The sequence below is a fragment of the Carassius carassius genome, chromosome 2 (assembly GCF_963082965.1).
Source record: "Carassius carassius chromosome 2, fCarCar2.1, whole genome shotgun sequence".
Classification (NCBI taxonomy): Eukaryota; Metazoa; Chordata; class Actinopteri; order Cypriniformes; family Cyprinidae; genus Carassius; species Carassius carassius.
This window is the reverse complement of record NC_081756.1, coordinates 13,189,205-13,201,018: the sequence shown is the minus strand read 5'-3', so window position 1 is coordinate 13,201,018 and position 11,814 is coordinate 13,189,205. Positions and strand designations below refer to the sequence as shown.

Below are 11,814 nucleotides of genomic sequence, written 5' to 3'. Positions count from 1 at the left end.
GGCCTGATCTGCACGGCTCTGCTAATAGCCCAAGTTAATGAGGGTTTTACGCGTGGTGTGATCACTTTATTGGGGCGTGCTGCAGCGTCAACAGAAGCCTCGCGCCTCAATAGAGTTGGCTTATGAAGCTGCCCTTGCAAATTGACCTGAGGATTTATAAAGCAATTTTCAAAGGCCCCCAATCCAGCTATGTGCCGACAGACACAGGCCCTGAAATTAGAACCTCATTGGATTTCACTTTTCATTTGAATAAAGATACGTTTGGACACTAGAAAGTGCTGAAAGTGAGTTTGCCGATAATGGAATGCTTTTGCACTGTCATACTTACAGGATAAAAGCCTGAAAGCTATTTAGATCGTTGACCTGGGAGAGTCATTCAGAGAGATTTTTCTTCCAACATCAGAAGGTCAAACTAGCAATCAACTTCGCAGACAGCTTTATTTTTTCAAACAAAGAAAAATTATGTACATACACTTTCAAAACATGAACAAACCCAGAGTTTGACTCATTCACTCTCAATAATAAGCCATAAAGGAAATCTTCTTAAAAGCTTTTTTTTTTCTTATGCTGACAAAATAAAGATGACTGTGACAGTGTGGAGAAAAAAAATAACTATGTTTGATCCCAAAGCCTTATCACCACTTTCCAGACATGACTGAAAAGGGGTTAGATAAGATGTGAAATTCTCCACCCCTCTCTTCTTCATCCACCCTGTAGCTCTTCTTTTCTTGTTTAAATGCAAAATGGAACGAACTCTGAGAATGTTGAAATCACAGGGTCAAGGTCAGCCAAATGGGGTCAAAGTTCAAAGAGCCATCGCAGCCCAGCCAACGATGAGCAATGAGCCTCCAATTGGTGCCAGCTTGCTGAAGCTGGGGTCATTGGTTAAGGCCTGGTGGTAGAGAGGACCGCAAAAGCAGCCCATGCCAGCGAGGAGGACTGCACCTGCCTGAATGAAAAAAGAAGTGTGTAAATTTATGATTGCAACTGATTTGTTCTTTATCAAAGTCATTCAGTTCTCAATATAAACTCTACTTAAACTTTGGTGCTTTATTCAGTTAATTCCATACCAACAGACAATCTGTTTCCACTGAGGTCATAGAGTAAAATAGATCATAATGTGTATCATTCTTCTACTACTCTATTCATTCACTTGGTATGTTATTCAACCTGACAATGATTAAAAGAATAATGGGTTTGTTGTGTGAATTTAAACATAGAAATTGATAAAACAGGATAGATTGATAATACATGCAGACATGGTAAAAAATTTAATAGGGTGATTCTGAAGTAGAGCTCTGATGGACACTTTACTATCCCACGAGGCCATGGGAGAGGATTTGTGAATGGCAGTGAAGTGCCTCAACTGATGCTGGCGGGTGATATAATATTATATATTATATTCCGCAACATAGTACGGAATATAGTAATATATAAATATATAGTCAAATATTCATTCATACCATATAGAACATTTTTTAGCAGTCGTGGAGTAATTACTTACTTAAAAGAAGTACCTACTCAAGAGAATATGCAATTTCAAATGCAACAATGGTCCAGATACCTTAACTAAACCATTACAGGTGGTGAAAGCATATTTCTCTTCTGAAGGCCATTTTAAAGAATCCAAGTGTAATTAAATTATGTTTTTGTTTCACAGAAAATGTAACAGCATACAGGTTTGCAGTGACATTTTCACAATGCCATTATAATTCATTATCACAGACAGATTACAGTTTAACAATGCACAAAGTGCAGGGAACTTGTATCACCCAGATCCCTAAAGGGATTTATTTTATCATGAGAGGCTGACAGCACATTATCCTGCTTTTTACAAGGCTTCTTAGCAAATAAATGATTAAATAGACATCTAAAAATACAATTATCTACTATTTAATAATGCGAGAGATGACAGACCACAGAGGGCCAGAAAACAGAGAGACATTAAACACTGCTATTAGAAAATCGGTTTTGCCTGGGAGGGATAACTGCTAATTTATACAATTTAGAATAATTAGACAATATTACATCACAGAATACTGCCACTGACCAATCGTAATAAAATACAGCAAACAGCCATATATTTGACAGGTGTATAGTAGACATAAGGGTTATAATGTAACAAATTAATTCAGATAAATTTGGGAATCTTTGAGATATTTAGGCTAGGTCACAGGATTTACCTGAAACCAGCCTAAGTTTTAACAATATCAGTAATCATTGTAGTTGTCAAATTTCAGATTCAGATTTCAGCTGAAAATGTTTATATTAATGTAAGAACGATGATAAGAGGTCGGCTTACCACAGCAGGTTTTCTACAGCGAGCGGCTCCTAACAACGCCAGACTGTGGTAGATGTGATACTTGTTTGCCATATCATACAACTGAAGAGACAAAAAGAAAAGAAAAAATAGAACATGGGCTAAAAGTGTTGCACCTTATCCTAAATAATAATAAATAACTATGAATAATGCATGACATTCGGAAGGTTTCCTCAGTTTTTAATGTCAATGATGTAAGTTACATAGTTAAAAACTTGGTCTATTCCAGCCCCATACTATGGAGGTCTATTTCCACCACACAAAAAAAAAAATGCTTTGGTAAATAATAATTAAGAAGTTGAAATTTTGAGATAGGTCACCATAATTACGAGATTAAAAAAAAAGTTATTATCATGACATGAAAAGTCAAATTGCATAAACATCGAAATTCTGATACTAAGTCATAACTGAGATAAAGGGGTTAAATTATGACTAAGACATGGAATGTAAAAATGTTCGTCATAATTATGACAAATACTTTTTCAGAGTTTTGACTTTTCATGTCAGAATTATTCATTATCAAAGCATTTCTCTACTGTATTTCGGTTTAAACGGACTCCCATACAAAGGTCCCTGTGTAGCCTACAAAACAAACCAGTTTTAATAATTTCGTCAAGACTGTGACAAAGCACTAAAGCAGCATAACATAAATAACGTTAGCCAAATGCTCACCTCTCTCTGGTAATCACTCGCTTCGCTGTGTCTGAATCCTGCACAGAAGAGAGAAAGACACGAAAAAGTTGCAGAAAAGCTTTATAAAACTTTCAGAAAATGCTCACTGGCGTGCGCTCGGTCACGTTCGATCTGTCCAATGCCCCAGTAGTGTTCTTTAGAGTAACACAGCAATCGCTTGACGAAACTCCAAATAAAATAAAACACAATCGATCAGAAAGGAGACCTACCGTGAGCACCATATGCACCTGCTGCGATAGCAAGTGCTCCAGAAATCCCTGCTAACCTCTGGACCAGTGAAGCAGCGTTCATGACTTCTGAAATAACCACGAAACAACTGTAAAAACATGCAGGAAACTGATGTCATTGCGGATCTAACAGGAAGAATGATGCTATCCACTCGCAACTACGAGCGCTGAGCCAAGATGGCGTCCATAGGTACAGTTTCACGTCACGTGAGAGTTGCGATAAAGCTCTTTGGTGAGGTAACAATGAACTAGTTAAGATCAAACAAATTATGCAAAATGGTAAATACAACAATTAAAATATAAATAGTTATTTGTTTAAAATAGTACACTTTACGGAAATATGTGCTTTTTCATTCAAGGTCACAGAAACACTTTGGCCTTAATAACAATATATAAATATAGTTTAATAATTTTCTCTCTTACATATGCAACCCCATATACCCCATGTTCTGTTGAAACCCCGGCATGAAACCTCCGTGATGGCTCATTCACTCTTTGAATTACTAATAATCTATTATTAGTACTATTTTTTTAAATCTAATTCTTGTGTTTTATAGGTTCGTGCACATATCTGTATATTCAACTCACAACGCAGACTGGTAATGCAAATTCTAATTCTAATGGATTCTATAAAACAAATTATACTTTTGCATGAATATGCACAGAATTGTTAGAATATGTGATTTTTTTTACATTTATTTGTTCATCTGTTGGGGGAATAAAGCCATTTTGGAGCTTGTTTAGATTTCTCTCAGTGTACCGAGAGAGGCACGCAGGCTATAATGCCCGGTGAGGGGCGCTGTTTTACTTTGATTGTTGCTAAAATGCAGTCCTTCAAATCTCTGTAAAACTTCTGTGGGTGTACAAAACAAACCCTTAATACAAATAAAAATTACATTAAAAAAAATCCTGTCCTTGATTAAATACAAGGTTTTGGTCCAAATTTGTAATGTACCAGAATAATTAATCTGTTAAAAAACAACCAAAATGTTTTAGTCCCTATATTTGCATTTGTGCAACAGCTGATGTACAGTAGTATGTAAACATTCTAACTGCAGTCAATTAAACCATTTTCATGCCTTCTGTACTCTCCATAGCCTACTCCATGTACACAAGTGTACAGGAGTTCATTATAAAGGTTAGATTTAGGTTTGAAAATATTTATATTATACAGTAAATGTTTTTTGTTTGTTTTGTTTCTTAGAATTTTCCATTGACGATTGTGTGTTTATGTTTATACTCACACAAATCATTTAGAATTTTTTACAGTATGTTTTGTAAGTCGTTTTCCATATTCGGCTGGTCCCTGTGATGCAGGTGAGTTCAGATTTTATTGTAGGGAGATTTGGTCCCCAAAATGTAGGCACAGCCTGACCCACTTATAGATGAGCCTCTTTGGCAGTACTAGTGTATAAGGTGATGTTTGTGTGCTTGTGTCTGCATTATCTGTGTGCTAGATGGCATACTCTTGTTTAGCAAATTCTGTACTGTCAAGTAGAGTTCCCTTAATAGGCTGCATAATGTTCTTTATGTGTGTGCGTGTGTAGGAATGATGCAGTCAGGCAGATGCTGAGAGATGTACAGTATGCGTTTCAGAGTACATTAAGAGACTACATCTGACAGTCTGTTCCAGCAAAATGGCTTTATTTTATTCTTTATTTACTACTACTATTTAGCCCCTAACAGAAGACAAAATGACAAGCAGAACAGCACAACCATGAAACATAATAGTATTAACACATGTACTTGATGCACCGTGGGTGTCTCTGTCAAGGCTTTCTAACCCAAACACTAGTTTTCATTGAAGCAATTCCTCCTGGAGCCTGTCCACGTCTTTGCTAGGTTTCATCAGAATCCTCATGTGACAAGGTCATTTCTGTTTGTTAAAAACAGATGCTCACAAAAAAGACCGAAAAATTACAAACTTCAGAATGATTCATCAAGCCACAAAACATCCAGTATTCCAAATCAGTTTTTTTATATACTTCTCTTCTAATTAAAAGGCAACAAGCTTTGATAACATTAATTAAAAAGATAGCTCACCCAAAAATGAAAATGGTCATCATTTACTTAACCTCGTGGAACACAAAAAGATATATTGAAAAAAAAGAGAAAATTTCAGTGTTTTTCCTCCATGCAAAGAAAGTCAAATATCTTGACAAGTGATTCTATTCTATTCTATTCTATTCTATTCTGCTACTTTGATTCCATGACAACATTCATGAATTCTGTTTTAACAAGTGATTACTGCACATAATTTGTAACATGTACAATGTATTCATCCTTTGACAGACGTCCTCAGCATTGTGAATTCTGTGATGCATGCATATATCTTCATCCTTCAACATAGACAGCTTTCTCAAATACAAAGCTTCAATAATAGATCAAAAATGAGGTTCTCTCGCTCACTCTCTCTTTGTGTGCGAGTGCGGCAGGTGTGTGGATGCAGCCCTCTGTATGCCGTTAAATTATAAAGATCCCTCGCAGAGCTTAGGAGAAACCCCTGACCTCTGGTAACAGCAGGTTTGAGAGAGAGCACCATGAGTTCTGCAGCAGAAACAACATGGTGCCAATAGCTGATTCCGATTCAGTGTATTGTTTTAGCACATGGTGTGTGTGATTGGGGTAGCTTTGGTCTGAGATCAGCTTTCTTGGTTTACTGTTATGTGGAAATTGAGGGCTTGAGAATGCACTGTAAGTTTCTCTAACCTTTACTTTTGCCAAGTCAGGGAGTGTCGGAGCAAGAGAAGATACCGGTTATCAGCAGGGATCAAGCTGTTGATAGATACTAGGCTATCTTCCTGACTCTGGGCTCTGAGCTTAATACCTCACAAACATCTGTCTCTTGAAACTTCATTTTTGGGAAACAAAGCTGATGAATCAATAGTAGCCTCTTAGTTGTATATAGTGGTATGATGTCATCTTGCTCACCACTCACATTTGCAATGCTATAACTTCAATTTAAAGGGTAACACCTAAATTATTTATTTGGTCATAATTTACCCTCATGTTGTTTCAAACCTGTATGACTTACTTTCTTTTTTGGTACACAAAAGAAGATATTTTTTTTTGTCCTTGCAATAAAAAGAGTTCTTAAAAGGTCTTAAATTTATGTTTCTACAGAAAATCAACAACAACAATCCAAAACAATAACAACAAATGGACATTGTTGGCTCTTTTTGTTCCTCTGTTATAAGTCATTTTGACATACAGTATGCAAAAATTGTAAATGTGCAGACTTTCTCCTTTTGTGTTCCACTGAAGAAAGAATGTGACAGTTTTCATTTGTGGGTGAAGTAACCCTTTAAGATCAATTGCTATATTGTGTGTCATTCTGTCAATTTCCACCAGAAAATCCCCGGAGACAGTTCCATTGACATTCTCATTCGTCTCGATGGCAGTTGCTCAGATGGTGGAGGATTTGAAATCTGTGGTTCCCATGAGCAAAGATGTCAGAGGTTTTTGAGCCAATCCCTCCCAGTTTTTAAATGCCATGTTGAAGGAGTGGATGCCGAGTTGCCATATCCTTCATACTGATATTAATTATATTATTACATGATTTCTTGTTTGACTATTAATCAAGTTATGGCAAGAGTGAAATGTGTAACCTTATGTGCGCTTATGAGATATTAAAGAATCCTGTTCTACCCTGTATTTCTTTTCCTCAAGATTAATGTCCACATATTATGTGTGTGTATCCAACCGTAATGATAAGACACTCGCCAGTGCTAGAAAGTCTTGAATTTTAGATAAGTTCTCTGTGTATGTGTGTTAGTATCTGTCTGTACAGGGAGAAGCTCAGACAGTCCCAGGACAAACGATCAACTGCCAGTGTCCAACGGATCAGATATACGTCTTTGGAGAGTTTATCTAGGTTTTGGAACCAATCAGAATTTTGTTGACTTATGTATTGACGCAATGAGTATCCTCTGTCAGGGTATAACTGTGGTTGATTTTGAGTTGTACGGGGGGCGGCCTACGAACTCCGTCGAGAGTACTGAAGCTGACTTCTGCTGATGAAACTGCAAACTATTTTCTTCAAGTAAAATTATTATTATTAATTGAACTCATCTCTGACTCCTGGTCTTCATTGCGACATATCTGGTCCTTGGGTTTTAACTGTAAAGTCCCCTTCAATGTGATTTATTAATCTGGAGCATTGATTTCATGAACGTAGAACTGTCTTGGACAGTATCAGCATAAATCCATATAATTTTGTGATGACTTTGCAATGATAAGGGATAGAATATATACTATTAAAACGTACTTTAATTATCTCGATAGTATATTCCTTTGTTGGTCTGTTGTCTGTCAATTAATCAATCAATAAAGCTAACATGTTTTTATGGATTAGAACAACCTTAACCTTTGCTCAGATGCTTTATACAAAGAGAGGTTATGAAGATTTAGATGGTTTACGCCTAAAATTTTGCCTTCACTAGCATTCAAACTTAGCTGGAGATGAAGGCACACGCTGAGTGCATTGGAGATTCCAGTTATGCACTCTGAACTAAGCACTGAAATGCACCGTTTGCACAAAGTGTCAATATGCTAGCAGTAGTGTGGAAAAGGAAGATGTTAGAGACAACAAGAAAAAGATAGGGACAGTAATTAGCAAAGCTCATTAAGCTCATCTCCATCCCTCTTCAAAGGCAACTCACGCAAATTGACAGGATTTATCCAACAGCTTCATTTTGATAAGTTTAGTGGTGAACAGACCTGTAGCGCTTACTTGCTTAGAAATACCATAGGGATGATTATAATTAAATATTTTACTAGTTAATCCAAAATGTTATCTTCGATTGAGTCGATTTTTTATTTTTTTTATGCTTTTGAAAGAGTTATTTTATACTTATTAAGGCTGGATTTATGTAAACAAAATTAAAGGAAGAAAATAAATATTATTACAATTGAAAATAATTCTTGTGTATTTTAATATATTTAGAAAAAAAAATTTTTTTTTTTGCTATAATGAGAAAGCAGAATTTTCAGGAACAATTACTTCTTCAGTGTCATATGATACTTCAGAAAGAATTCAAATATGCTTATTTTGCAAGTAACATTAATTATTATCAATGTTGAAAACAGTTGTGCTGCTTCGTATTTTCATGGAAACCATGATACTTTTTTCCAAATTATCTGATAAATAGAAAAATTCAAAAGAAATGCATTTACTTGAAAGATACTTGATCTTTTATAATATTTTACATGTCTTTTGATCAGTTTAATGCATCCTTTGTGAATAAGTGTTGATTAGTTAATTAAGTAGTGTTAATAAGTATATATTTAAAAAATAAATATTTAGACACACTACAAAGAGGTCCAAAGGCGTCTTTTTAGGTTGGTGATACAGCAGTCAGCCAGCTTTTGTCTCTGTAGTGACAATTTCATATTGCTATGCAACCCATCTTGTGGTTCTAAGGATATTTGGATGGCTGCCAGGTGACGCTCTCCTCATACTGAGTGACATATCTCAGTGGTAGGCTTAGAAAAACTGACTTATTCATCTTATTTTTAAGAGGCTGTTTGCAGGAGGCTATCATTTACATCATCTGACCAGCCTCAGCCTGTGCTGCAGACAGAAATATTGGCATCCCCGTTGAGTTCTCACCATCTCTAAGATAAATTCCAGCAGAATCTGAATACCTTTTTCAAAGATGATTGATGCGCTATGAGGGTCTTAAGAGATCCTCTTGAGGTTCGATGCAGCCTCTCAAGCAATACTTTATCATTGTTTATCTCAAGCAAGACATTATCTCAATCCCTTTCTTCCAAATAGTTTCATTGACTTTCATTAACAAGGTTAATTAAAAGAGGTGAGAGAGGGGCAGTGGACAGATTTTGGTCATGAGGATGTTGCTAACATCGTCCATGAAACTACATTCATATTCATCCACGTACACATCCATTCATGGATTCACATAAACATGCACACAACCCCCTAACACCAGCCCTATACTGTATTGATGCACACAAACACTCAGAGATGCTGTCACGGATTTGGAGACAGACTTCAGCAGCACTGCTGGGCAACAGTCAACACCTTGTTTATTCTGATAAAGAGACGAAAAAAAGGAGAGAAGAACAAGTTCCACTGATTTTCACTGAGCCCCCTTCAGGGCAGATTCCCACTGCTGTTTGTCCTTGCCTTGTTAAGCTGGTTCTATAAGTGCACCACAAAACTCAAACAGAACTTTTGCTTCTGTAAAAAATATCCATCTGGATAGATTCACATCCTCATAAAATGATATTCGAGAGAATATTTTGCACCTTCGGGATTTCTGATGCTTGTTTTGTTGCACTGGATCCTGCTGCTAGACTCTATCTGCTTTATTTATTCTGCTCAGTGGAGCTGCTCTCTTCACCTACAGCATTGCACCCTGGAGGTCTACAATATTGTACATTGTATTGAATATCATATATTGTATTTTTGGGCATTCTGAGTTTATATTCTATATTTTGTGTGTTGTATAACCATCCATTTGATATGACAGGTTTACCGTACCCTTTGGAGCTAACCCTGTAGTCAAATTACTTTTTAATTACAATATTAATTACAATATTATTTGGCTAATAATCTATTCTGAAAACCTAATCTTACAACAAAACGTAGCTATTTTACAATTATGATGGTGGTGGTGATTAAATTAATTTGTAAGTTTGAGTCAGACCAAAACCATCAATTCTCCAAAATTATGAACTGCCATGAGATTGTGTTTGATTCTGATTCATTTACGTAGAAAATTGGTAACACTTTATTTTAAGGACCTATTCTCACTATTAACTAGTTGCTTATTAGCATGCATATTACTAGCATACTGCCTGTTTATAAGTACTTATAAAGCACATATTAATGCCTTATTCTGCATTACTTTATTCTAGATCCCTTAATCTGACCCCATACCTAAATTTAACAACTACCTTAACTATTAAGAAGATGCAAAAGTCGTAGTTAAAAGTGAATAAGTGTCCCCTATTAAAGGGTTAGTTCGCCCAAAAATGAAAATTATGTCATTAATGACTCTCATGTCATTCCAAACCCATAAGACCCCAGTTGTGAGTGTGTTCACAACACTGCAGTGACGCCATACGTCAGCAGCGTCGTGAACGCACTCACAAAAGACTGGGAAGAGAAGACCATGCTGAATAAAGTCATAATTTTTGTTATTTTTGGACCAAAATGTATTTTCAATGCTTCAACAAATTCTAACTGACCCTCTGATGTCACATGGACTACTTTGATGTTTTTCTTACCTTTCTGGACATGGACAGTAGACCATACACACAGTTTCAATGGAGGGACTGAGAGCTCTCGGACTAAATCTAAAATATCTTAAACTGTGTTCCGAATATGAACGGGTTTGGAACGACATGAGGGTGAGATATTAATGACATAATTATGATTTTTGGGCTAACTAACCCTTTAAGTGATACCAAGATTTTTAACACTTCCACCTTAAAAATGTTCTTGTTTTACTTTAATTGTAATAATTTTGGGCCATTGGACATCAATGTAGAACATAAAAAAAAAAATACAAAAAAAAAAGATTTTTCAAAGTTTTTAATTAATGAAGTATGTTTTACAATAATACAATTTCAGTCTTTCTACTCAGTTTCAAATTTGATTCAACATGTTGCTTGCTGTTTCTTTGTAATTCTTTGTGAAATTCAAGTAAATCTGAAAATATTTACTCAATGTTTTTTTTTTGGAATGAAATATTTAAAAATGATTCTTGATCATTGAATGAGAATCACAATTCTAGTTTATTAATCTAATTATTAGCCAGACAAAAGTGCAACTACAAGATGTCATCTGAACATTTTTTGATGAATAAATGTGGCCATGATCAATAGAAAATGTACACAAGCATCTTTTATAAAAGAAATTGTCACTGCCTTTTTGCAAGCACTAATAACAGTAATTGTGCTAGACGAATATAGCACTGACTTTTATTAAAAAGAGTCTTTTTTAATGAATCTACAATGAGTCAAATTTACATAGAAAGTATATGAGCTGAAAAGAATGCAGATGACTCAATTTATTAAATATGCTTGCTGCTGTGCTATACCGCCACAGATAACACCTAGACTTAATTAACTGTGGTTTTAAAAAAAAGACTTTTAGCATAAAAAAGTAGCACAACTGTTTAGTGATGTTGATGGTTTGTTTGAGAAGTCCAGTGTACACTTCTGGCTCAACCATGAGTTTGAGAGGTGAAAAACTGTTTAGACAGTTCTATTTACTGCTACTAGTGACTCATGCAATACACATTTCATCTTTAAATAAAGTTTAAAGTTTATATCTTTATATAACCTTACATATTGCAATGTGTGATAACATTATCCTGGCATGCAACATGCAGGTTATTCTATTTGGCATTCACAGCGGAGTACATTTGGAGATAACTGTACTATCTGTAGCTAGATAAATAGCCTATCTGAAACTGCTGGGCAAAGTCAGAGGGACTGGTGCTGTGTCTAAAGAAATATTGACATCTTAGAGGACACAGGGATAAGTGTGATGGTAAAGAGTTCTCCGAGTGATTGTTTATTGTGCCAATGATCTCGGTTTGA

The 11,814-nt window shown here is 35.6% G+C and overlaps 1 protein-coding gene across 1 annotated transcript; it reads right to left on the bottom strand.

Moving 5' to 3' along the window:
* Positions 1 to 419: 419 nt before the first annotated feature.
* LOC132096936 (transmembrane protein 256-like) lies at positions 420 to 3,405 on the bottom strand. The gene is made up of 4 exons (XM_059502624.1): positions 3,223 to 3,405; positions 2,993 to 3,030; positions 2,303 to 2,383; positions 420 to 949 (listed from the first exon to the last, which is right to left on the bottom strand). Exons 1-4 carry the CDS (start codon positions 3,302 to 3,304, stop codon positions 806 to 808), a joined length of 345 nt encoding a protein of 114 aa, XP_059358607.1. The 5' UTR covers positions 3,305 to 3,405; the 3' UTR covers positions 420 to 805.
* Positions 3,406 to 11,814: the final 8,409 nt, after the last annotated feature.